Source organism: Tasmannia lanceolata, unplaced genomic scaffold, assembly GCF_043159265.1.
Source record: "Tasmannia lanceolata isolate RefF3 unplaced genomic scaffold, GAP_Taslan_0.1 ptg000006l, whole genome shotgun sequence".
Lineage (NCBI taxonomy): Eukaryota > Viridiplantae > Streptophyta > Magnoliopsida > Canellales > Winteraceae > Tasmannia > Tasmannia lanceolata.
The window spans coordinates 3,349,221-3,376,222 of record NW_027518683.1 but is presented as its reverse complement, the minus strand read 5'-3'; the positions used below and the strand labels follow the sequence as shown (position 1 = coordinate 3,376,222).

The following is a 27,002-nucleotide window of genomic DNA, read 5'->3' as shown; positions in this document are numbered from 1 at the left end:
GCTAAGCCCAGCCAATATCTAGGGTATTTTAGTCATTAACCATCATAGATTTTATTTACAAACGGAGACCTGTTTTAGAAGTATTTTCCAATCTTTTATAGAGCTGCAAAGAATGCACATTGTTTCATGTGTTTCATATATGCAATACCAAAATTATTACTTTTTTATGACAACAATACCCCTGTCTTTGGATAATATGACAAATTTACCGCGCCTTATCCCGTACTCTATATTTTCTTTTCGTCTTGATCTCTCACCAGGGGAATAATTCTAGTGTTTGTATTACATAAACCAGCACCCAGAAAAGCTTGCAATACCTGCTTCATAAACACAACAAAATTGCACCCAAGTGCAACAATAATAAACCCTGCACTTATTCAAACCTGAATGAATTAGAGAGGAGAAAGGTAAAGTTGTTCATTTCTGTTGACTGAAGCGCATAATGCCGTGAACATCGACAATGCCAGGAGGAAACACTGGATCCGTTGCAGCCCTGACCGCAACCTTGGCAACTGATGTCACGTTAACAGGAGGTGTAAACAATGGGCCAATCAGAGGGACTCGATTGAGTGGTTTTGCATATTGGAAGGCCTGCGAGGGTTTTAAATGAGTCAGATAGCAAAATCATTATTCGGAACAATTCGCTATTTCAAATGGGTCACAGAGTTTACGTCAGTTAAAGATTAGCATACCAAAAAAGAGCACATAAAACAACCACCTGAGGTAGAAATGGTGTTATATTTTTTTATAGGAATAACATAAGTGACAGTTTTGTGAAAGTGGCGCTCCTTTTTACAAAGAGACCCACCATATATTATAAATGGTGGTTTTTTCTAGTTTTTTCTAAGTACAAAACATCACAATGCCAGGTGAGAGCTAGTTCATGGTGACACGTATCTTTTGAATAAAAACCCACCATTGAACATGAATGGTAATTTTAAAGTGATCTTAAAGGAACCACCATATGTGAATGGCATTCACTAAAGTAAGACAATTTTGAAAACTGATGATCATGTATGGGTATTTTCAGAAAAGTTCCATCCAATGGAAATGTCTTTTTGAAGATGGGTTAAAAGTAAACGTTGAAAAAATTTAAGAAGAGGAAAGGAAGCTTGTAATACCACCCTTAAAATTAGGCACTTCCCGCATGTCAGTTTGTTTTATATGTAAAACAGAAAAAAGTAAAACAAATGGAACAAACTCATAGAGTGGAAATGGCCAAAATTTATGGGTGGCAATACCACCAATAAATATCCTCATCAAATTAAGGAGATCATATATTACAATGATGGATGTTTTGGCCTTTTAATAGAGGTTCAATAACTTTACCAGACCACATGGACTCCATGTATAAAGTAAAAATAAAAATTAAAAAACAAGTTAGTTTTAGTTCAAGATTCTCAAAATGCCTTCTTTTTTCATTTTAAAAAAAAAGAGATTCTCAAAATGCCAATTTCCTTAATGATCATTTCAAACAGGAAAGGATGAACAACTACAAGGCCGAAAAAAATTACCATCTCCAATGGTGCCCCAATAATGCCTAGAGGTAACTTCATGCTCCCAATTTTGCGGGTCCCATGTATAAAACCCGGCCTAAGTATTACCCCTGCAAAAATATTGATTGTTCTGTAAGATACATAATATTCTCCAACTGTTCTACAATTGTGTTGACAAGAGTATATGATCATTTATTGAAATAGAAGAGATCTAAGGCAATTTAAAAGTCAGTTTTTTAGTGGAAATATTGATGTGTTAGCATCACATGTCCTGGTAACAGGTTCAAGTCTTCACATACTGTAACATACAATTTCCTACAATATGAAAATCCTAAGACAGCGATGTTCATAAACAAGACAGATTATAAAATCAAACTTCATGCCAGTATTTTCGAGTGAACTTCTCAACAGAGGAACTTAAGGGGTAAAAGTTATTATGCACGGAAATGGCAACATTGTTTTAACAATTTGGTGGGGATTTTCAGCGTCACAGAGAAACATGGGAAGATATGTAGTTCTTCCATTCCATTCTTCTCAATGGACCACCGAAATGAGAAAGAGGCCCAAAGCCAGCAATGAAGATGCACAAGGTAAACAACTTTGCAATGAAGGTGAAGGATGATCCACAGAAGGGTGAGAAGATAGAGCCAACCAGGCGTCTAATCAGTTCAGCTGGCCAGCATTAATGGTGTTAGAGATGGCATTGGGGGTGAATATGTGGACCCTGTGTGGCTAGCAGATGGACAATCAAGGGATTTCATTAAAGAGAGGGCTCTGTCTTGTGAGGCATCAGTTCCTGTAGAGCAGAAAATGTACCGGAAAAGTTGGTTGGGGGGAGGGTAAGAGGAAGTAGGATCCTAGAATAGCCTTTTTGCTACAGGATTGATAGGAGTCGAGGAGAAAGGGACTGACGAGCTGCTGAGTAACCTCTTTAACGAAGAGGTATAGAATGAGGAGGGCCCTGATTTTCAGGTATTCCTCCTTAATTAACTCTTGAGTTTTGAGTGAGTTCATTTGAAGGGGAGGAAGAAGGTTTGCGGATGAGGGAGTAGAGGTTGGTGGTGGTGTACACAAACCGGAGTTCTTAGGAGAAGGGGCGTTTGATGGGCCATCCCAATTGTGTCATTTTTTTTTCTTCCCAATTGTGTTATCAATCAAAAAGAAAATGTGGCACTTCGTATTTTATTCCTTTGGATGATGGAGGAAAATGAAAGCTTACGGTGAAGGAGTTCTAGATCAATAGGCAAGAAAATCTAGGCTAAGGCCTTTGATTTTAGCTCTATCTATTGGAGGATGATAGAGGGAGATACATCCTGTCTCAAAACCACATCAGTATTTCACGAAGGTGGGCAGATCCTTGAGTTGGCTATGGAAAGAAAAGAGGTAAACAATTGGTTGAGGAAGGGAGAGAAAAGGTTAATTTAGAAGGGATATCATGTAAGAATCTAACCAACAAAAAAGGACCCGAGATGTGAAAATTTTATCTCATCAGTCAATTGTGAGTTTTCTTTTTACTCTAGTTATGGATGAACTTACGAAGGGTATCCAGGACGAGGTGCCGTGGTGTATGTTATTTGCAGATGACATAGTGTTAATTGACGAAACCAAAGCTGCTAAGTTAGAGTTATGGAGAAATACTTTGGAATCAAAAGGTTTTAGACTGAGCAGAACTAAGACAGAGTATATGGAGTGCAACTTTAGTAATATAAGGAGGCGGGGTGACTATGTAGTAAATATGACTGGACAGGAGGTACCTAAGAGGGATATCTTTCGCTATCTTGGTTCAATCCTACATAAGGAAGGAGAGATTGAAGAGGATGTTAATCACAGAATAAGATAAGGTTGGTTGAAGTGGAAGCATGCTTCAAGAGTTCTGTGCGATCATAAAATACCTAATTACCTACTAAGTTGAAGGGAAATTTTTATAAGACAGCTGTGAGGCCAGCCATGTTGTATGGCTTAGAATGTTGGGCCAACAAGAAGCAGCATGTGCATAAGATGAGTGTAGTGGAGATGTGAATGCTTAGATGGATGTGCGGCCACACAAGTTTAGATCGAATTAAAAATGAAGACATCTGTAAAAAGGTGGGAGTGGCACCAATTGAGGAGAAAATGAGAGAGCACCGCTTAAGATAGCTTGGGCATATCCAACGTAGGCCTTTGGATGCTCCAGTGAGAAGAAGTGACTCGTGCCAAGTTGATGGAGTAAAAAGAGGTAGGGACAGACCGAAAACAACTTGGGTAGAAACAGTGAGGAAAGACTTGAGGGCTAGAAACATAATAGAGAACATGACCTTGGATATGATAGAATGGAAGAAAATGATCCATGTAGACGAACCCAACTAGCGTTAGGAGTAGACTTAGTCAATTTGAGCTGGGAAGATCCTTTCACCTTCTTCATGAAAATTTTCTAAAGGATTCATTAGCCGACCACAACTAGTTTGGGACAAAGGCTTAGTTGAGTTGAGTTGAGTTGAGTTGATTGTGAGTTTGTGACAATCAATCAGAGGGTAAGGCCAAAGGAAAGGTGGGGGTTTTTTCGCTGGATGGAAAGGAGTGGAGAGGGAGGGGGATGTTGCCATCATGATCTAGGGATGTTAAGTTGTGGAAACTTTGTGAAGAAAGGTGCAGACAATACTCTACCAAATTTGTTCCTCTGAAAATAACAATCAAAGGGTCATTTCCATGATCTTAGGTACTACTGATGTTCTTATCATGGTGTGAGGTGTTAAAATGCTGGAAACTAGTGAAGAACGGTCAGACAATGCTCTACTAATTTTGTTCCTACGAAAATAACCATCGAAGGGCCCCTTCCCCAATCAAAGAAAATATTGTTCTTAAGAGCTGCAGCCATCTATGGGATAAACTTGTTGAGGTGCGGACGGGGTAGGATCTTCCATCGGACATGAGTTAATTTTAGTATGAACATGTTTGTGAATAGAAAGCGGCAATGAAGTAGGGTAATGAGTGTGACAAGAATGAATGATGTTGTTGTGATCATGGTGTGGGAGGTTAAAGCGGAGGAAACTAGTGAAGAAAGGTGCAGACAATAATTGACCAATTTTGTTCCTTCAAAACTAACCATCAATGGGTCTTTTCCAAGGTATAAGGTACTATTGATGTGGTTGTTATGATGGTCTAGGATGTTAAAGTGGTTGAAACTAGTAAAGAAAAGGTGTAGACAATAGTTGTGCAATTTTGTTCGAAAATAACTATCAAAGGGCCCTTTCCATTGTCTAAGGTACTACTGATCCTACGGGGCGCAACATGCTATGGGATGAACTTGTCGAGGTGCGAATGAGGAGGGATCTTCCATCATGCGGGAGGTGATTTTATTACCATCAAGTCCATCACGTTTACGGATACAAAGAGGGGAAGAAAGTAGGATCATGAGGAATTGAGACGGAAAATAAAATCCCAAGCTACAACAAGAGGGTGGATTAGAAGTGGTGAGAAATTGAGATGTGATGCAGGCCAGGAGAAGGAAAATAAGAAGAAAGAGGAGAGAAGAGAAGAGGAGAGGAGAGGGGGAGGAGGAAGAACAAGACGCAAGGGAAAGGGAAGAAGAGGAAGAAGAGAAATAGGAAAGAAAAGATTAAGGGGAGAAGATCCGTAAATCAATATTATTCCAAAAAGCTAATCTCCAATACATAAGGCCTCCATATATATAGGCGATAAAATAACATGGAAAATAAAATTCCTAAATCTAAATCACATGGAAATAAAATTCCTAATCAAATCCCTAAAAGTCCTATTGGACAAATATGTCACTTATTGTGCCCCATGGGTTCCTACGAACCTCATCAAGATGGTGTGGCAAGTTTTCGAATTATTTTGTAAGCTCGATGAGTTGAAGAAAAAATTTAGTGGAAGGTTGAGTCTTTCAGGTCTATGACTCATGGAAAGGATGCCATTCCAGTACCAACTGAGGTTCATGTGAGGGCGTGGATGAGAAATTGAGAAGGGCCACAACTTTATAATTATCGCATGTTTTGACTTTTACCCATTCTAATAGTAAGCTTCTTAAATTAAAATAAAATATTATATCTACTTAACCTATTGAATTTTTCAATATATTACGTGTAACAACCATATTATTATGTAAAAGTACAAAATTTGAGAATTGATTAAAATATTTTGGCGAATCGATGAATAATTCTTTATGAGGTTTTCCGGATCGAAACTCAATTCCTATGTCCGATTTCGAGACTGTAACAACCATATTATTATGTAAAAGTACAAAATTTGAGAATTGATTAAAATATTTTGGCAAATCCATGAATAATTCTTTACAAGGTTTGCCGGATCCGACACTCAATTCCCATGTCGGATTTCGACACTCGTTTCCGTATTGATGCTACATAGAGCTTAAATGGGGGATGAGAATACGACTTCTTTTCCATAGGATGATCAATTTTTTTATTTTTTATTTTTTGATGATCAATGCCAGAAGGAGTAATGTGGTCGGATGCGATATGGTAGATGGGGAGCTTGTAGAGAAGGTAAGAAGGGTGAGAAGTAGCACTTATAAATTTCTATGGAATCTTTATCATAAAGACTTTGAATGATGACTCTCAATGGTGTGGACTTCCAGGTGATATCCATCGTTGTGATTTGTTAGCTAAAAAGGAAGTTTGAAGAGAAGTTAGAGAAAGGGTACTCCCTACAAGTAGAGATAAAGCTGGGCTGGATGGTTATATGATGGCATTCTACCAAGAGAATTGAAAAATTGGATCTTATGAATGTCATCAAGGGATTCTTTGTCCAGGTGCATCAAAGGAGAGGCTACCTTCACTATTTGTTACTCTTATTCTAGAGCATGAGAGAACAATGGGGTATCAAAAAATTTAGGGCCGTGAGTGTGGTGGTAGTCTTTATAAGATCATTGCGGAAACATTGTCCATGAAGCTTAGAAAGGCCTTGAGCGAGGTACTTTCACCTTTTCAAAGGAGCTATGGAAGGGCACCAAATTTTGGATGGGCTCCTCATTGCACATAGAATCCTAGAAGGGGGAAGGTGTTATTTGTAAGACTGACATGGAAAAAATGTGTGTCCATGTTGATTGGGGTGTTGTGGAGCATTTGTTGGAGAGAATTGGGCAAGGGGAGAGGTCGCATGCATCTTTTCTTCGTCTTTCTCTATTCTCATTATAAAGCTCGATAGTTTTTTTTCTAAAAGTTAGGAAAGATGCAAGGCAAAGTGACCCTCTTTCTTGCTTCCTCTTTAACATGGCTAGCGAAGTATTAAGTAGGTCCTTGATTGGGGAAGATGAATATGGATTGATTGAGGGTGATTTGTTGGATGGGCGTGTCCTCGTTATCACCTATATCCAATTTACAAATGAAACAACGTTTTGTTCAGGACTTGATGGAGCAAATGAAAAGCCTGAAGTGACATTAGGATTGGAAGTCAATGGTACCAAAGGAATAATGGTGAGCTTAAATATGTCAAATAACCGAGTGTGGAGCTTGCAGGGATGTTTTGGTTCAAAGTAGATTACTTGTTAGATGATCAAGTTTTTTTTTTTTTGGTAGGTAAGCTAGGACTGAACCCCCGACCTCTAGGTCAAAGAACAAAGCCTTGACCATTGTTAGATAATCAAGTTAGGAGCTTAAACATGTATAATGTGTTGCAGAGGGTCCATTGATGTGAATTGGCAGAGTGGAAGAAAGGAAATATTTCTTTTGAGGGAAGGATAACACTCATTAAGGTGTCTTTATCCACAACCTTCCTACCAATCTCAAATTTCACTTGAACATACCCATGGAGGCAGGTAAGAAGTTGGAGAAAGTTCAAAAAGGCATTACCTGGGAAGGAGAGGAAGGGGATAGGTATAAAATTCAAGTGAGGTGGAAGGAGGTTTGCAAGGATTGGGGGCTTGTTATTGGAATTTGGGCCTGAAGAACAATTCTCTTTTGAGAAAGTGGTTATGGAGGTTTGGGAGGATAAGGAAGCTTTGAGGAAAGTAACTAATAGGAAATATGGGGACAGGTGTAGGAGGCGGGATTAAAGAGGTAGTTTGAGGTCGAGTCTTAGAAAGCATGGCCGTCCATTGTTAAGATATTTTTTGTGCAAGGAATTAGGTTCTTCTTCTTCTTTTTTTGGTGTGTGTGTGTGTGTGTGTGTGTGTGTGTGTGTGTGTGTGAGAGAGAGAGAGAGAGAGAGAGAGAGAGAGAGAGTTGAGAGTGGGGGAAGTGAAGGACTTAGTTTGGAAATTTCTTCGGTTGGGTTGTAGCCCTATGTCCCATGGTTTTCAATATGTACATGATTTTTCAGAATGTTAAGTGATGCATTCGATTTTATCATTGACCATATTTGCAAGCTTGAACGGGTTTATTTATTGCAGATGAAAGAGGGGAGAGTTTGAATGATAGACGCTCAAGGTGACTTCTCAATGAGGACGTCTTTCAAGTCTCTCTTAGTGGATGGATAGCGAGTGATGATATTGGGTGAGGATCCCAATTCTTCCTAGGTCCAAGGATTTTGTTGGTTGGAAATGCTAGAAAGGATTAACAACGTGGACTTGTCAAAAAGGAAAAGAAATATATTAGGTGAATAAGGCGTGTGTTGTGTAGAAGGGACCTAGAGAAGTCATGCTACCATGGGGTGTCGAATAGATCGAATAGTAGAAGTCCGTAAGTATAGCTTAGATTGATGAATGCACTGTTATCTAATTATCTCATGTTTGTTTTGGACTTGTCGCTTAATCCTAAGAATTCTTAATTTGTTAAATGAATACCACATCTTTCTTGTCGTAAATTATGATTAGCCATCAGTATTTTATATGCATGTGTACGTACAAGCGTGTCCCCGTTTCTAGATATTTAGAGGTTGCTGTGCCGGGCAACTTGTATCCATTTAAACACACGAATCTGTGTCCACAGATCATAGGTTTTATTAACTTCCTCCAAATCTCCTAGTTCAGCAATGAAAATTATTCCCACTTAGCTAAATAAAGGTGTAATAAATGTTATAAAGCATTGAGGATGAAGGAACTGACCTCCATATGGGAATTTTAATAACAGTTCCGTTTCAGCAGCTCTCTGCACCATATAATTACAGGTTCATTTATTCTCAATAAATAGGCAAAACAAAAGCACATATTCATTCATACATCACACACAATGGAAACCATTGTAAACTGCAGAGAGTAACATATACAAACTATAAATGAGGATCATTCAGAGAAAAAAACTGTTAAAGTATAAAGGATTAAATAACGCAATCTCCAACAGCTTAAGCTTTTGGAGTAATTGGTAGTTTCACATGGTATCAAAGCAATGGTCCTTGGTTCAAAACTCCTTGCGGTTAAAAATCCACATGTAATGGCCAACCCAAAAGAGGGGCCACATCTGCCACATGTAGGCCAACCCTAGAAAGAGGGGCCGCACATGAGGGGGGAGTATTAAAGTATAAAAGATTAAATAACGCCATCTCCAACAGCTTAAGCTTTTGGAGTAATTGGTAGATTCACAAGAACTATAAAGTAGGAAACAACATACGGAAAAGCTAATGAAGTTGGAATCTTAAATATCATAAAAGAGCTATCATTCACAGAATATCCCTTAATAGGACTTGCACAATACTTACATAGAATACAGTGTATGTAATTAATAACCAAAAAGACAAAAAGGCTCTCATCCTTTTATAAAACCACAAAACATAAAGTATATATTAACTAACTACCATAGTGTTTAGATACATCTATCCATTGTGTTGAAATGCAAGGTGGTATTTCCTAACTGTGGCCAATTCCAAAAAAATATAATAAAAAGTAAGACAATGACTTAAATAAGTAAATAGCTCTTTCCCTTCTATCCATTTCAAAAAAAAAAAAATTCCATTTAAAAAAAAAAGCTCTTTCCCTTCTATTGTCCCATTATTCAAGAATTTAAAAGTAAAAACAGGTTACTTTGAGAGTTAAAACCTGAACACAAGCTACCCCCATGGCTTAAATTACATATCTTGTCTACCATTAAAAATTTTATATGATTAAATGAGCATCAGTGTCCAAGAAAACTACCTTCCCCTCATAATATCCTTGTAACAAATAATTCACCAAACCAAAATCAGCAGCTGAGATGTAGACAAATCTTTTTACACCTGCAAATAGAAGACTGATAAGAAACTGAAAAGTTAAAGTTTTCAATTCTGAACATAAGTTTCAAATATCTAACAAAACAGAACAGTCTTAGACGAATAGAACTCAATGAAAATATTACAAAAATAAGGAGCTGGGCAAGTAAAGTTCCAGCATCCAAAATACATTTTACATAAAGAATAAAAATGAAATCCGATGAAAATTCTTTGAAAAAGAACGCTACGAATTTCTATGCTCATTTCCATTTAAAAGCGAACGTCTACAGGTGTATACCACAGAGTTGCATCATAACCACATGTAGTCATATTAAGAGATTCAAATAAATCCAGTCTATTAAGTTATCATTACTGTAAAAAAAATCATGGGAAACTTATATTGACCTACAAGCAACGAATAAAAATTTAATAACATATTAGCATTCTCCCCATTCATTGGTACTAAGATTTATCAAACTAGATCCATAAAAAAGAGAGATATCTCCATACTTGGCTTACTTGTACATGGAGAGAAAAGGAAGCAAAAGGGAGTTAGAAATTATCAATAAAGTTGGGATGTTCGACATGATATGTGCTCTTATTATGTAAAATCTTTAATGTTGGGAATAAGTTGTTTCCATGTTAGACATTACCAAAAAAAAGATCATGTTGACCAAGAATTGATCAGAAATTTGATCATGGTCTATTTGAGAATGTTCTTTTTATTCGTACTCAAGGTTATTTTCTCGTTAATTATTATTTTCCAAACAGATCGAAGAACCTAATGGATTGAACTAATCCTCAGCTGCTACGAAACATATCTAAGTAGATCATATGTTGGACAGAGTATGTTACGCTAAACATCTTTATGAAATACTAAAAATAAAAAATAAAAGCATCTGTATGAGGGAACAATATAAACATTATACTCCTTGGAAAATGAGGTTTCTTGTTTTGGGAACCTCATTTTCATGAAAAAAAAAATCCAGGAAGTTTTCAAAAAACCTGCCTGACCCTGCAAAGTTTATTCCATGGGAAATTTCAGGTGTAAAACTAAATCCCCCTCCTTCTACCTACCCCTTAGCCCTTTTCATTCTGGGGTCAGTTTCTCTAGTGTGGTATATGTGGCACAAGTGAACAGGACTCAGAGCAATGGTCTGGTAGGTCACATCAAGATTAGAGCCCGAAGTTGGCCAACAGTTTACATTCAATGCATAGAATCCTCCAACCGGATTGTTAAGATCACCCAATTGGTGTGATAATGTATCCATAGCCCATGACCAATCCATTATATGGCCGTACGAAATGAACCAGTCGGATAACTACACATACCCCAAACGTATTGAATAAGGATTCACAAATTTCTTCAGGAAAAGATTTCAAGAGAAACAACCAAAAAGCAGAATAACATTTAAGTATTTAATAAATACTTAAAACTGTTCAAAAAAAAAAAAAAATACTTAAAACAAGTTAGAGATGTTAATATGCTTGTATATTCTTTCAAATGCTTCACCATTCGTCAAAATTTTCTTTTTTCTACCTCATTGTGATTCTTTTATAAAGCATGTGCATAAAAAAGATCAATTCAAGGTTTACAAGCATAGGCATAAAAAAAAAAAAGAATAAGTTTCAGCGGTAGCTCTAATTGCACTGATGTTTGCAGTCCCATTGATTTTATACATATAAGAATTTGAGCCAAAGCCTACAAAAGTTTCTTTAAATAAGAATACTATTACAGTATCTAGTCCCTACCTTGTTCTGCAGCAGCTCTAATTGCATTGATGTTCGCAGTCCCATTGATTTTATACATATGAGAATTTGAGCCAAAGCCTCCAACACATGATATCTACAAAATTTTCCTTAAATAATAAGAATATTGCAGTATGTACAATGGGGAAGAATAAAAGATTAAAAGGGCTAACGCAGCTTTGCACCGAAGTATTCATAAAATTCAAGCAAGGTTTTAAATTTTGGTTTCGGTTTTGGTTTTGATTGCTACAGAAATAGAAACATTTTGTTTTGGGTGGAAATTTCGGTGGAAGTCCGTAAAGTCACGGAAACCCATAACACCATATGCAAATGAAAGAATTTTAGGATGAAGCTTCAGGAAATGAAAGAATATGCACAAATACACACTTAGAAACCAATCGCATAAGCAAGACAACCATCCATAAAAACACCTAGTGACATGCGTTGTTGTGCATGTCTGATAATTCAATACATTTCATATTAAGATTTATACATAACATATACACCACATTTCACATGCAATTCATATCAATAAAATTATGTAACAGTATTGATATAGTATACCACTAATATGCTTACAGTTTTGTTTCGGTAATGTTTTCGGTTTCTATATGCATTTATGTGGGGACGGAAACAGAAACATTTCAGTCGTTTCATGTTGTTTTCGGCAGAAATTTAAAGTCATGAATTCAAGATATGATATAAGAAAGAGGGAAGGTTGGTTTGGAAACAATCAGAAGATGAGATGAGAAGTGACATATGTTTTATAAATCGTGAATGACCACAAAATGTACAAACTTGAGGTCTCCAAGTTGAGATACTCAAACCTTAGGCTATTTATGAACACCACTTAAGGGAATTTTCTAAAATAGTTTTGTATAATCTCAGATAGTCAGATCACCATTTAGAATAAACATTATGCAGATGCTTAGGATTATGGGAAGGCTCAAACAACTCCTTGCAAGTAAAAGCTAAAACTAAGTATTCATTAAAATAGTTGGATTTGTTCAGCAAGTTCAGCAACAAGAATTGGACTCAAGTATGTTTGCCATAAAAAAAATATTCATACAAGTCAAGAAGATATGATGGAGAGGGAAGGTTAGTTCGTCGACAAGTAAAAGCTAAAACGAATGGCAGTATTCTATAGGTCGCTAATAACCATAGACGTACTACAAAACTTTGAGGCATCCAATTTGAGAGACTCAATACTAACAATGATAATTACATGGTGCAACCCTAGGATTCGCGGATCATTTTCAGTGAAGTTGGCAATTTATAAAATGGTTTCTAATTCTATAGTAGAAATAAAAAGGGGACGAGCTCAGCCAACATAAGTAGAGACAAGGGAAGAAAGAATCAAGATCAAGAAAAGGGAAACTTAGGATCAAGGAAAGGAAAAGGTAGGGAGAAGGGGGTGAAAACAAAGGAAAGGGGGAAAAGAGGGAAAATAGAACATGATTACAAGGAAAGAAAGGGGAGAAGATAGAGAGGAGTGACGGAAAAGAATGTAAGGAGGAAGATCGTGAGATCGGTGGTGGAAGGTAAGGAGAAAAGGGAGAAAGGGAGAAAAGGAGAAATGGGAAAAGATGTAGTGAGGGAAAGAAAAAGGAGAAAGATGGGGGTGATATATTAAGAGAAAGATTGGGGAAAGGGGAGGGAGATCGATTGAGTGAGGGGGAGGGCAGGAGAGGAGGACTGATTGGTGGGAGGAAGAGAGAGGGAATAGAAGTCGACAATGGGAGAAAGAAAGGAAGGGTGGAGAAATTGAGAAGTAGTTGGTGAGGGGATGAGGGGGGTTGAGGAGAGAGAGGGGAGGGAATGTCGACAAATTGAGGGAGTAGGGGGTTCTCTGTAACACTTTTCAAGATCGGGGCTTTGATGGGAATTCATGGATATTTATATGGAGGACTTAGTTATTTATGCGGTGGGCCCCTCATACTTGACCAATAGGTTAAAAGAAAATGTATTAAAAGAGTTTTAAGAGGATTTTAAGGGTTTAACCGGTAGGAAATAAGTGGGTTAGGCCTAAAAGGATATAAAAGATGGGTTTAAAAAGAATAAGTGGGTCACGGAAAATAGGATAAGGTAGGTCATAGGCTGATGCGGACATCCCCCACATCTAGGCTAAATAAAATGCTAATAAATTAAATAAAAATCTTACCTAAAAAAAGAAATTACACATTTACAATAGTCGCATAAAAAAACTAAATCTAACGGCTAAGATGGCAATGCCCGGATCACATCATTACACCACAAAATACTTGTGATCACCTATGCTAAAAGTATTTGCCAAGTAAAAACAGTTTCGTATATCTCAAACTACTGTCAAGAATAAACATCATGCATATACTTAATTCCATAGGAAAACTCAAACAACTCTGTATAAGTAATTTCTCTTCCCAATATAAGCCTTACACATACCCGAATTTTAGATAAGGCCCACTTTAGTCTATGAATTTCACATAGGGATATACATATATGCATGTGGGTGTATATGATTGCCTACTGCTGCATTGAAAATTATAAAACCTTATACAAGTTTTGGAGAAAAATAAGGCATAAATATATTGGCAAATCCATGAAAAAGGTTCCAAGAGCTACTCAATTATACCATCTATGGATAAACAACATAAACAAAAAAGACCACAAAAGAGGTTCTAAGAGCTACTCAATTATATCATCTATGGATAAACAACATAAACAGAAAAGAAGCCATCCACTCTGTTGAAATACAAAATACCTTCTCAACATAGTCCGCCATCCCAGCCAAGAAACTATAGAAGTTAGGCCACGGATGTTACAAAACATTTTAGTGCAGCATAGATTCCTCAATGCATGACTAGAGAACTTTATTGCTCAAATTCTCGGATGTTGATTCAAAACATTGATTTGGGACTTTGGAATGGGTTTCAAAAACATAAAATCATAGAACCACCCAAAAATAGCAAAAATTACATTTACAACTGTGCCAGCAGAGATTCAACAAGTAATTACATAAGAAATTAAAAATAAGTGTGCAACCACAAATACAACGACTGGATACAATCTGAATTTTACTGCCTCTACACCAACGAATGCAGTCAGGATGCGGAACTTGTTCTATTAAAGAGGTGGGTAGTGCATAAAAAAATACACTTCCTCGGCAAAGAAATGTTCGATCTTGATGAAAACATGGATTTGGACAATAATACCCTATGTCACAAATATCTTCAACATTTTCAAAATATAGTGATTTTATTGGGACACTTTGATAAAACAACAAAATCCCGAAATAATTGCGAGAATTTAAAAATATCGTGATATTTTCATTTACCACGATAATATCATGATATTTTTTACAATATTTTTTATTTTTGTTGTGTGTGTGTGTGTGTATATATATATATATATATATATATATATATATATATATATATAGAGAGAGAGAGAGAGAGAGAGAGAGAAAGAGAGAGGAAATGGTTTGTGAACAGCTGCTCAGATAAGTTTATCTGAGCAAAGCTCACAAACATAGGGGGGCCACATTATTTGGATGATCCAAAGCATTCATTTGATAGGCCCTCATATAGATAGGGTGTGCCCAAAAAATCAGCTCCATGGGATCATCCTAACCCTTCAAACTGTGGAGACAAAATATGGACAAATTTGTGAAGGTTTATACACGTCCATTTTTAACTCCACAAATCGTAGGGTTGGGATGATCCTATGGAGCTGATTTTTTGGGCACACCCTATCTATATGAGGGCCTATCAAATGAATGTTGTGGATCATCCAAACAATGTGGGCCCCACAATGTTTGTGAGCTCTCTCATATAAGCTTATCGGAGCAGCTGCTCACAAACCATATATATTCCGATATAAACCAGAAACAACTTGGGTAGAAACAGTGAGGAAAGACTTGATAGCTATTAACATAACAGAGAACATGACCTTGGATAGGATAGAATGGAAGAAAATGGTCCACGTAGAAGAACCCAACTAGAGCCAGGATTAGAGCCGGATAGATTCCTTTCACCTTCTTCTTTAAATTTTTCTGAAGGATTCATTTAGCCGACCCCAACTAGTTTGGGACAAAGGCTTTGTTGAGTTGAGTTGAGTTGAGTTTTCTGATATAAACCAGAAAAAAAAATTTTAATATATCCCGGCATTTTCCCTTGCCGAAAATTCATGAGAAGTGAGAACGATATTTGTGACTTAGATAATACCTAGCCAAAAGAGAATATTCACTTGCTTCAGTATCCAAAAAATTTACAACTTGCCACATCCTTACCAACATGGGTAAGTAAGCTTCATGGATACACACGTAACATCGGAATATTCCAATAGCATAGGTTCCATGTTCATTAAGTATCTGATGTGAATATGTCAGGCATGGAATTTCGGTAAATCATACTCACTATGTCAAATTTTCAATGAAAAGCACCCTACTTCATCCAGTTTATATTCATATTTCCTTCACAGGCACATGGAGTTTCCTATTTGCGCCAAACTAACATATGGACGATACGGGCATGAAATTTATAGATTCTTATATTACCGGGGATCAATTATTCATGCAAGATATAGCTTAAAATTAACTATAAAATATTACATGGAAGTGCTTGTGATAAAAGATTTCAGAAAATAAGAGAAGATCCAATAATTTAGACATATTATGGTTGCTAACCAAAAAAATCTCATTGATTCATCATTTTTCTGTAATTATTTTTTTTTCCATAGTAAAAAATTGGTATCCATACAACAAATCCATTAGTAAGCAACACATACCACAGAAGTCACCCCATTCAGCGCATCCTTCCATGAATCAGATAAGAGAAGGCTTCCTGTAGGAAATAAAAGATAGGCTTTATAACTAAACATAAAAAAATAAAAATATAACAAGTAAGACTATTTAGATTGTAAACCTTGGTGCCAAACAACACTATTAGCCCAGGACTCTTGAATGTTTGACCTTCCAGACCTGACAATGAAAATAAGTGAGCAAATAATTCAACCTACAGAAACATGTATCGTAGAGAATGCCGGTATAGCGAACATGTGACATTTATACTTTATATTTAAGCAGGTAATAACAACAGAAACATCATAATAAAATCTAGGGCCATACCATGTCTTGAAAGTTTCAGCTGTCCATACAAACAATGGTATTAGATCTAACCAAAACAATTGTGCAAAGGAACCTAAAAGAAGGTATAGAGAAATAGTCAAGACAGAGCTTCCAGGTTTCAAACTAGATTTCAACACTTTCTAATTGCATTGCAAGGAGTAATCATGTAAACTCCATTACCAGGAGAGCTATAACAGGGTCATCTCCACGGGAAAGTAATGTTTTCTGCGCACCCCATGGAAATTGAAATTTACAGAGAAATACCCAATTTCAGTACATATAAAAAATTTAGCTGAGACATCAAACAAGACCTTTGATTCGAGAAACCTAAACAGACAACCTTTATGTTATTGCCTTCTTGTACTCAAAGTGGCATGTAACCAACTTTCAGTTCAGGTCAATTCCTCTCTTGGCACTTCTTGGGGACTCTTATAAACCTGAAGCCACCTCCCACAAACCAGTAGCAGTTTAAAACTTTGAAATGCACCATCGATCATCCAAACATTATCAAGATGAAGCTAAAAAACAGAGGCCACATTTTCTAGAATAATAATCACGAGAGATGTTGTCACATAACTATTTCTTTGATCACTGAGAGAGAGGTCTCAATGTTTTCTTTCTTTGTGGATCTTAACAGATAGCACCCGAGGTGTAAGAGATGTTACAACAGCTATATTTAAACTTGAGAGTCAGATATGGAACTAGGTATCCTAAGGCGCATAAGTAGAATTTGGGACTGTGAAACAAGAATCCTGGGATTGGATTTTGATCACAGCTTATTCATCAATTCTACATTATTTATTTTCTCTCAGTTCAGCAAGCAAGGTTTTAAATTTCGATTTCGGTTTCGTTCACCACGGAAACAGAAACATTTCAGTTTCTGTTAGAAATTTCGGTAGAAATCCTGTAAAATCAAGGAAACATATTAATCATATGCAAATGATGGAATTTAAAGAGGAAACTTCAGGAAGTGCTAGAATAAGCACAATACATACTTAAAAACTATAACATAATCAAGACAACTATCAATAATAGTTTAAAAACAATGAACACCTAGTGAAACGCATGGTCGCGCATGTCTGATAATTTAGTACATAATCTTGAAGGTAAATCCTCAAGGCAATTTGATACCTGAGTACAGTTAGCAAATAGGACATGCTCCTCACTAACCGTAACTTTCAAAACAAACAACATCGTAGAATTGGGAAATTGTCATAAAGGCACTGGGTCCAGCACCTACTGCTCAGTATTTCATGAAGTTGAAGCTCATCAACATAAATATAGGATTAGAACTTGCAATAAATTTGGCTCATTATGGTTGATTCAAGTGCAACAGTGGTTTCAATAAGCACTACCATTTACTATCCAAATAATGTTTGGTAACAACTAATTTTGTCCCGATAAGTGGATTATCAATTTTTTGGACTAAAGATTGGAAACATGCAGAACGTATGCTTCTAAATGAATAGATTGTGCAATTTCAACCTGAATATGGCAGAATAATATGAAAATATATAAACTCAATCTAGACCATGGTATCCAATCCTTTAGTAGAAAAAACAAGCAAATTATAAAATTTACAACACAAATCATGGTTACTATTAGGGAGTATACCTGCTGAGACTAGAGACTGACAGACCATGTTCCAAAGCTTCTCTGCAAATATGTGAGCCAACAAAACCATTTCCACCCAACACAAGTATCTGAAGAACAAAAAGAAAACTGATTAGGGAATTAGCACAAGAAGAGTGTTCAACTAAATGTGAAAATAAGCCTGATGGAACTACTGTACTTCATCTCTGATCTGCTGACCTTCTCCGATGGAGGTGGCAACACGTTTACGGTCTCTGCTTCCTCAACTTTGAAGGGTTCATCTACATGATTAGAATCTGTTGAAAGTAATCTCCTGCTTCTGAATGCACCTATTGTACTGTTTCAGCAGCCACAAGGATAATGAATAAAGTAATAAATCAAAACAGTTAATCTTTTAAAAAAAAAAATTGACATAAAAAAACAGTTTATTTATTTTGAAAAATATAATGATATACCTCCCAGCCATGATATAAAATAAAAGGGTGAAGCAAACTGATGCTAACCAGAAAAGCCTGCAGGAAAATGATATGTGTGTGCACGCGCGCGTGTGTTTGTTGTGCAGGGGGGTATTTGCTAGGCCATTTCGTGGCTCACTTTTGCATGAGAAAAGCCACATAGGCTCACTTTTTGGCATATTTTATCTTATTCATTTAATTCATCTGAAGTGGTGCCTTTTCTGTCCTGCAAAAGTGAGCTGTGAAATGGTTTTCCATGAAATTGCCTAGCAAATCCCATATATATATATATAGAGAGAGAGAGAGAGAGAGTGTGTGTGTGGTGGTTGGGAGCTTATGTATTCAGAGAAGAAAGATCCATAGAGCTAGAATTATCCTGACGAAATCACCAACATAGAAAGAAAATCAGTTGTATGTGCACAATCAATTTTGAAATGTTGAAAACATAAGAATTTTGTTTCTTTCTCCAGTTTATGATTCCAAAGAAAATGAGTGTGATCTCAAAAAGTTCATTAATCCTGTTGCAATATTCATCTTCAATGTAATTGATACAAGGAAAGTCTTATTATTCCCATCCAAGAGGGTTCCACCTCCAGTGAAGCTTTGATCTTTTCTTTTTTTTTTTGAAAGGTGACTTTTATTAATAACGAAACAGATTACATCTGGGTGGGGACAAGGTGTCCCCTATAAAAAAACAAAAGATACACTGGTATAATGAAAGGGAGTCGACACCCGAATCGACTTGAGATACGAATCGGGTTTCGTGTAGATTAGCCCCATCTTTCGCCAGGACATCCGCCACGGTATTTGCGAAGCTATGATCTTTGATACCCAATTTCCACAAAAGAGTGTTTTCTAAGAAAGAACAACTTATCTAGACAGAACATGGGTATTCATCAAAACCCAATGGTAAATGAGATGGGAATTCATCAAAACCCATGATAACATTATTATGGGGAAAAAAGAATGGGAATTCACCTACAAAAGTCTTCCATAGAGAAATTCAGTGAAATTACATACGAAACCTAATCATGGAACATGGGCATTCGCACCAAAATAAAATGGCAATACAATCATAAAGAAAAAAAGGATGGGTACATTCAAAATTTAAAATAATATTGTTCCTCTGCAAAATTCAGTGAAATTACAAAATGGGTATTGAAATTTCGTAACGATAAAATTTAAAAAACGAATATCAAAAGAAAGGAATGAAAAACATACTATAGTCTTGAGAGTGAGGATTGGGAAGAGAGCAGACGTGAGATTAAAGTCTTCATTTCGGTATTTCTTCTTTTTTTTTCTCCTATTTTTTCTGATTTTTTGAGGGGATTCTCCAAATGGGTTGGATAGGAAAAGCAGAAATCTGTGAGAGGTTGCTTGTAAAACTCTCGTGAGATTTTGGCACCGCCTTTTTAGAGTAACGGTTGTTAGGAGAACGGGATCCCGTGTTGTGAAATAAAACGGACATCGACTCTTAGTGCCACGTCCACTAAAAGACAAAGTATGAGGCTCAAATGCCCATAAAAGAAATAAATATACTTTGAAAAGGTCAAATCAACGGTGATCTCACTCCCGTTTTTATTTTCAACACGGAATCCCATTTTCAAAGTGTTTTCTTTAAGGAGAGGGGCGAATAAGACTCGAGTGAGAGAACAAATGGTAAATGAGAGGGACAAGTCGCCCCGAGCATATGTGGTTCAGGCCCGAGCTGCTAACGTGCGCTGGTGTGAGAAATCGTTCATGAAATTCGTTACTTACATACATAAGAAAGTTCCATCCGGGCCCACCCGCAGTATATCTGCTTGATCTGAACCCTTCATCAAGGAGCCTCCATCATGTTTGTGCCTCAGCTGGATAATACTTGCCTTTCGATTGAAGGTACTTGGATATGGACAGTTTGTGTGTACAGTACATACAATCAGTTCGATTGATGTACTTGCAAGAAAAACATCTGTGGCAGAAAAAAAAATTCTTGGGAAATTTGTCTCTTGGGACCTCTAGCTTACTTGGTAAACAAAGACTATGTTCTTCAACCCTGAGGTGGGAGATTCAATCCCACTTACCTACCAACAAAAAAATATTGTCTTTCAGTTTTCATTTCCAAACAATTTTCATAAAATTCATGCAATCCAATCAGGGTGTTAAAGTAAAGGTATATCTAGAAGTACAAAAAAACTATTTTGGGTATACATTTAGATGTTCAAAGTGGGCAACTTATATGATATGGATCTCAATGAAATCTTATTTAGAACGTACACATGGATTTTTAATATCAATGAGTAGTTGGGTTTTGAACCGAGAACCTGCTATGAGGAAATAGCTTTGATAACATGTGAAACAACCAATTACTCTGAAAAGCTTAGCTTTTAGAGTTGATGTTTTTTTTTTTTTTTTTTAATGACGTAGGATGTCCCCACCCCCTTCGGGAGTAGGACTAGTCCCTACGGATACACGCAACGACCCACTCACCACATGTATCAGGTAAGTCGGAGGCGGGATTCGAACACTCGTCAACAGGGAGCAAACCCGTGACTTTATGCCGAAGAGCCAGCGCCTCGGTGGGTCAGTTGATGTTATTTGATCATTCATACTTCAACATGAATAATGTTAGGCGCATGACCGTGTGCCATTTTCTTGTCCAATACAATAGCAAACTCAACTCAACTAAGCCTTTGTCCCAAACTAGTTGGGGATTACAATAGCAGACATTAAGCAAAATAGGAAAAATTGCATTTTAAGAATCTATTGTTTGAAACCATTAAAAAAAACTATTTAACGTTTGAATAAACCAACATAAGGCATAACCACTGACCCTATCCATAAAGTCCCATTACTTTCTTCTACTTCACTAATAGAATTCAGAGTCTCCCCATCATTGTTATCTTCTAAAACCTCCAAAATCTCACCCTCTTCACTAAACCTCATCGCTACGCCATGTTCCGGCACCGCCAATCGAAGTATTTCATATTTCCATGGCAGCATCAAAATCGCCTTCCTCACCCATGAATTCAAAAGACCCCATTTGGGAAGAAGGCCTGTTTGAACGTTTAGTGCCACCCAAAACTCTCCTCTTGAGTTCCTCTTAATGTTGTCTGGTAATCCTGGGAGCTGGGCAAAAAGTTCAAGTGTTCCAGCTTTGGGACCCTGAAGCCAAAACCTCAGAATTCTGCTGGTGGCAGTCTCTGCTACAAGAAGGAAGGTGCTATTTTGGCTCAAAGCCACCCCATTTGCAAAGGCAAGGCCTCTCAGCAACACAGAAACCTCTTTACTTTTTGGATCATATTTCATCAGCCTCCCAGTCTTCTCTCCACTAAGTATTGCCCACATGGCATCCCTGCAAGATTCAGCGTGCTTACTAGTTATTTTCTGTAATAAACAAGGGAAGTTCTTTGCAAATTGAAATGTGTTTGCTAATGAAATGTGTTTTGATTGCTCCCTTCAACACCTCAACTGTAATTTTAGGTATCTGTTACAATACTAGCATTCTATTGAATTTTTACCTGAAAGAGCATGTTTGACAACCATGAAATTTTATCCTAATTTTTTTCTTGGAAATCTATTTTAATCCCTTTTTACGTAAAAATTAAGTCAGTAAACTTTCTAAAGTTTTTAGCAGGAAAAGTTTAACATTACCAAAACTTTGAAATTTTTGAAGGAATTTTTTTCATGGTTGTCAAACATGGAGAAAATAATTTTAAAATGACACCTCTGGACCTCTTTGGACACCTCTAGAACTTAATTGAAAATAATCTTTTATACAAATGTTTTTTAATAGGGATTTGCTAGGGACCATCGAAGAAGGCATTTTGAGGCCGGCTGTTGCATGAGAGAGCAGCCACCTCAGATGAATTAAATGAACAAGGCAAAATCTGTTGAAAAGTAAGCCTATATGGTTGAATAATTGCAAATAATAGTTATAATAGCATTAGAAATTATCTATTTGATGGCTTCAAAAGAGGTCTTAATGTCTCATTTGCAAATAATATTAAATTAAAATGATCATATTTCCAAATAAGGACCAACTTTGGTGGCATCCGAAGAGGCCCTCAGCCTTTGTCCTAATGAAGAACATGCAAAGGTAAGAAGATTGAGAAAAGAAAAGAATCCAACCTCCTCTGAAACACAGTACTTGAGTCTGTAAAGTAAACATCACCATTCTCTTGATTAATGTCCACACCATTGGTGAGGCAAAAGGGCTCGCCTTCTGCCTCGGTGGCTAGTTGGGTGGCCAATCCGCCCTCGGGTCCAACCGCTACAAGCCCATAATATGCGTCCGCAATGTAGAGATCGCCTGTTGCCATGTTGAACTGTACACCCAGTGGCCTTCCACATGTGTCTTCTAAACTAGTATCAGAAGAACCATTGCACTCCTTCCTCCTAATGAAAAATCCAACGTTAAAGAAGATTATAGCTTTTCTTAACATAAGATGTGAACACTATTTGTCCAAGCAAAGTCTATTCCTTGTTTTGGGTTTTTTGTGTCTGTCCATGATCTATGGTACGAGTGGAAGGAAATTTGTAATTGCTCGGAATTGAGATCCAAGATAGTGCATGATTGGAAACCTCCTGATCAAGGTTTCTTAAAATTGAACTTCAATGGGTCTAGTATGGGAAATCCGGGGCTGTTGGGTATTGGAGGTGTGCTTAGAGACGACAATGGATCTGTAAGGTTGGATTTCTCGGGACCGGCAGGGATAGTAGACTCTAGTGAAGCGGAAATGCGCATGGCCTATAATGGAACAAAATTCTTAAAGATTTGAGCTTGGATAAAGTAATAGTGGAAGGGGACTCTCTTATTGTCATTAGAGGGCTTGGTGGTGCCCGTCCCTATCCTTGGAGGCTCGCTAAATTCTTTGAGGAGATCGGGTGGGTGAATAAGCACTTTCCTTCTGTCATGTGAGAAGTTCGACTAATGAGGTAGCCGATAGGTCAGCAAGGGAAGGGGTTTCAGAAGAGCCCCCCCGCACACACTCAAAATCATCCTTGGGGAATTTTCTTTTCCTTCCCCCCTTCTTTTTTTTTTAATACCTTACTTCTTTGTATTGACCATCTCGGTCTCTTTCTTTTCTGATGAAATCTTTACCATTCAAATTTAAAAAAAACACTATTTGTCCAAGCAAATAAGAAATTCAGATAGAAATAAATATTCATGCAAAGCTAGAGGGATTTTGGGTGCAATTTGTGTGTAAATTTTGTCGTACAATTGGATTTTGGGTGCAACTAAATTGTAAGTAACACACAAGTTGCATCCACAATCTAATTAGGTTGCACATCCAAATTGGCCAGTGTAGCCCGTTGGGTTTTTTTAAAATGAATACCACCTCAGCACATTCGCACATCCAAGCTTGGATATATAGACCGGCAAGACTAGGTCGAGCGAATCAGTCCTGGCATAAAAGCAACAGCTTGGCATGTCCAGGTCGGATTCAGCTAAATCCAAGTAGAGCTGAGCATGCCGCCAATATCCAAAGGCATCAAGAAACAGGTTGACATATTCAGCTCGGATCTCCATAAATCAAAGCAGAAGATAACGGCCAGCCGACCAAGATCAAAGATATCGAGCTCCTCTAACCAACCTACTATGGAGCGTACATCAGCTGAGCTACGCCAATAAGAAGTCTCGGCCGAGCTACTTTGGTCGAGGTCAAAGCATCCCAGGCCTAGCAGTGGGAACTACTTTGGACGACCTACGCCGTTCAGAGACTTTGGACAGGCTATGTGAGCTAAGGTGGAAGTCTTTCAGGAGGAAGAATTGCTACACCAACCTACCACGACCAACATGGGAGATAGGCACACCAACTGATCACTACTCCTCAAGCCGACCTACTAGAGCCGAGGTGCAAGGCGACTTCCTTGGCCCAAATTGACTAAGGAAGTGGGGGGGATGTGTTGGAGGTGAAAATTATCACACCATCAAAGGTTGACACGTGGTACGCACGAACCCAAAGGTTGGAGAGGGTAAAGGCGTAAAATTTCGCATCTCTTTTGGAAGCAAAAGAAACCCTAAAACTACAGCCTAAAATCACAGCCACCAAAGGATAAACTTGAAAACCGAGATTTCGGGAAAGCCGGCCAATCAAGAGAGAGTCCCAGAAAGGCAACTTTCCTAATTAGTTGGGGACTCTTGCTCTATGAAAAGGGGACCAAGGCTCAAAGGTATGGATTCTATTGTCGTGCTTTCAATTTACAGAGAAGACCTTAGTTTGCATCTATTGCACATTCTAGCTTAGGCATCAGAGAGCCTCCCCGAAATCCAAACTCCAACGGCTTTCTGACGTTATTCCGTGCTCGCAGGTTGCAGATCTTCGTTCAGGGAGTCATCTCAGCACCGTTCGCAAGCCGAGAGCCTCAGACCGGATTTCAATGCCAAAAGCCTCCACAAATTAGACTTAAGGACAGTTTGGATGTGTGGAAAAAAAATTGTAAGGAAAACCTCCACAAATTAGACTTAGGGACAGTTTGGATGTGTGGAAAAAAATTGTAAGGAAAATCTTCCCTATTTTCAAGGAAAAGTGCAAACCTTCTTGACCATGGAATTTTTCCTTAGAATATTATTTTCCATAAAAATAAAATTTCTATAATTTTTCCCCTAGATACACCATAAAAAAAAAAACTCCCTTACAATCATCGGATGAGAGGGGATTTTGCTGTGTGGCCCATCTATTGTAAAGCCTATGATAAATGTGTTAGGGGTAAAATCCGTCCTACATTTCGCACGACACGTGGCTCCTACACCGATTTTGTAGGGTCTCAACTTGCCTATTATAAAGCAAGGTTAAAAAAGTCCTTTCACCGCCAATGTTAGCAAATCTGAGTAAAGAGGAGAGTGCCCTAGAAGGGAATTCAAATCCTATGTGGAAACCTTCCTAAAAGCTCGATCACGTAAATAGAAAGTGAGTTCTGCTAGGAAACTCGAAGATCCCCAAGATAAACGTGAAAACCGACTCCTTGGGGAAGTTGACCAATAAGGAAAGTCTCCAAGATAAGCAAGTCTTTCAAACTGCCTAGGACTCCGACTCTATAAAACGGACTCCTACACTCAAGGTAAATTTCTAAGATCTCCGCATACCGTTACTCTTATTTTGTGCTGATTTTTGACTTGAGCATCAGAGGGTCTTCCTGGAGTCCAAAGTCCGAGAACTCTAACGTGTGTTCTTTGAGCTCAGGACGTGCACTGATCCAAACACTATTCAAGCTCATCCGACCGGAGCGGATTTTGGTGCACCAAAATCAACAAGCTTCCATGTTTTATAGAGAAAATGCAACCCTCTATTACAGGCAGTTTAGATGCAGGGAAAAATCTATTTGGATTCTTTTCTACAAAAAGAAAAAGAAAAAGAAAAAAATTCCGCCATTTGGCTAACTCATTTTTCATCCATTTTTTTCCCAAAATCAACAAGTTTCACAATTTTTAAAAAAGGGAGTTGCTAGCCACTTTCGCGGAAAAACATATCACTCCCGGCTTTTGCATGTGATGGGAGCCATGTATGAGAATTAAAGTAGTAAAACAAAATTTGCCAAAAAGTCAACATGTGCGGCTATCATCACATGCAAAAGCCGGGCGCGAAATGGCTTTCCTCAAAAGCGGCTAGCAAGTCCATTCAAAAAATATGCAAAGCTGTTAGACCCTGGATTTTTTTTCCCTGATCCAAAAAATCCCCCAGCTCTAGAAAAAAAAATATGGCATTCATCATATAGCAAATCAAAAAAAAATAAAAATAAATAAAAATAAAAATAAAAAACCCATTTAGAACTTGTATTTTTTTTCCCTGATCCAAACAGCCCCTTAGCTCTAGAAAAAAAAAATGGCATTCAACATATAGCAAATCAAAAAAAGAAAACAAATAAAAAAACCCATGAATGACTTTTATTCCAGATCTTTTCTATATGTTAAGAAAGATTACCATACCAGTGAGGTGAAGTGATTGCGAAATCAGCCCAAGTAGCACCCTCCCATCTAAGGATTCGTCCATCTGAGACTCCGGTGTAGGGCCCTCTCCCCATGCTGTCTAAGGCAAGGCTCTCCGGACCCACTGGGCCCCAAATCTCGATTCGGGTGTAATTTCCAAGTTCATTACTTGCTTGTAGTTTCAGAGAGAGGAGAAAGAAGATGGAGAGAGCGGCTAGTGCTGTGGAAGTGAAGATGAGTTTCCCTTCCATGGTGTAGCATTCAATGGTATTGTCACCCCTTAGGTACAGTATTACTCAAAGTTTGCCTAAAAAAGTCGAGTAAATCAGACTGGAACATTGAGAAGTGAGAATAGAGACTCCAGTCAAAGTAATAGATCTATGGGCACTGATAAATTCGCCCCTTTGACCTTTTTCACCGGTTGTGGAAGGTGACCGGTACTCTTTTGACCCTTTTCACCAGTTGTCCATAGCTCACAACCGCTCTCTCTCTCTCTCCTCCCCCCCCCCCGCCGGGCGCCCCGGTGGGGCCAACAACTATGGGTGACAACTGCAGGCACAAATTAATGTACCTCCAGGTTTATCATAGATGAGATGTTTAAAAATGAGGTCACACATGAT

The 27,002-nt window shown here is 37.7% G+C and overlaps 2 protein-coding genes across 3 annotated transcripts; both read right to left on the bottom strand.

Moving 5' to 3' along the window:
* Nucleotides 1-104: 104 nt before the first annotated feature.
* LOC143879288 (uncharacterized protein At1g32220, chloroplastic-like) lies at nucleotides 105-19,868 on the bottom strand. 2 transcript variants are annotated; one of them, XM_077381596.1, is made up of 11 exons: nucleotides 19,695-19,835; nucleotides 18,522-18,699; nucleotides 18,238-18,355; nucleotides 18,040-18,128; nucleotides 16,223-16,278; nucleotides 16,086-16,141; nucleotides 11,325-11,418; nucleotides 9,520-9,599; nucleotides 8,497-8,539; nucleotides 1,515-1,606; nucleotides 105-591 (listed from the first exon to the last, which is right to left on the bottom strand). In XM_077381596.1, the coding sequence occupies exons 2-11, from the start codon at nucleotides 18,650-18,652 to the stop codon at nucleotides 418-420; spliced, it is 933 nt and encodes a 310-aa protein (XP_077237711.1). In that variant the 5' UTR covers nucleotides 18,653-18,699; nucleotides 19,695-19,835; the 3' UTR covers nucleotides 105-417. The 2 variants fall into 2 exon arrangements, with proteins under 2 accessions (XP_077237711.1, XP_077237712.1); XM_077381597.1 differs by lacking the exon at nucleotides 18,522-18,699 and having other exon boundaries at nucleotides 19,695-19,868.
* A 1,313-nt stretch (nucleotides 19,869-21,181) lies between these two features.
* LOC143878230 (protein STRICTOSIDINE SYNTHASE-LIKE 10-like) lies at nucleotides 21,182-26,885 on the bottom strand. The gene is made up of 3 exons (XM_077380533.1): nucleotides 26,383-26,885; nucleotides 22,584-22,850; nucleotides 21,182-21,807 (listed from the first exon to the last, which is right to left on the bottom strand). The coding sequence occupies exons 1-3, from the start codon at nucleotides 26,631-26,633 to the stop codon at nucleotides 21,246-21,248; spliced, it is 1,080 nt and encodes a 359-aa protein (XP_077236648.1). The 5' UTR covers nucleotides 26,634-26,885; the 3' UTR covers nucleotides 21,182-21,245.
* Between the last annotated feature and the right edge of the window lie 117 nt (nucleotides 26,886-27,002).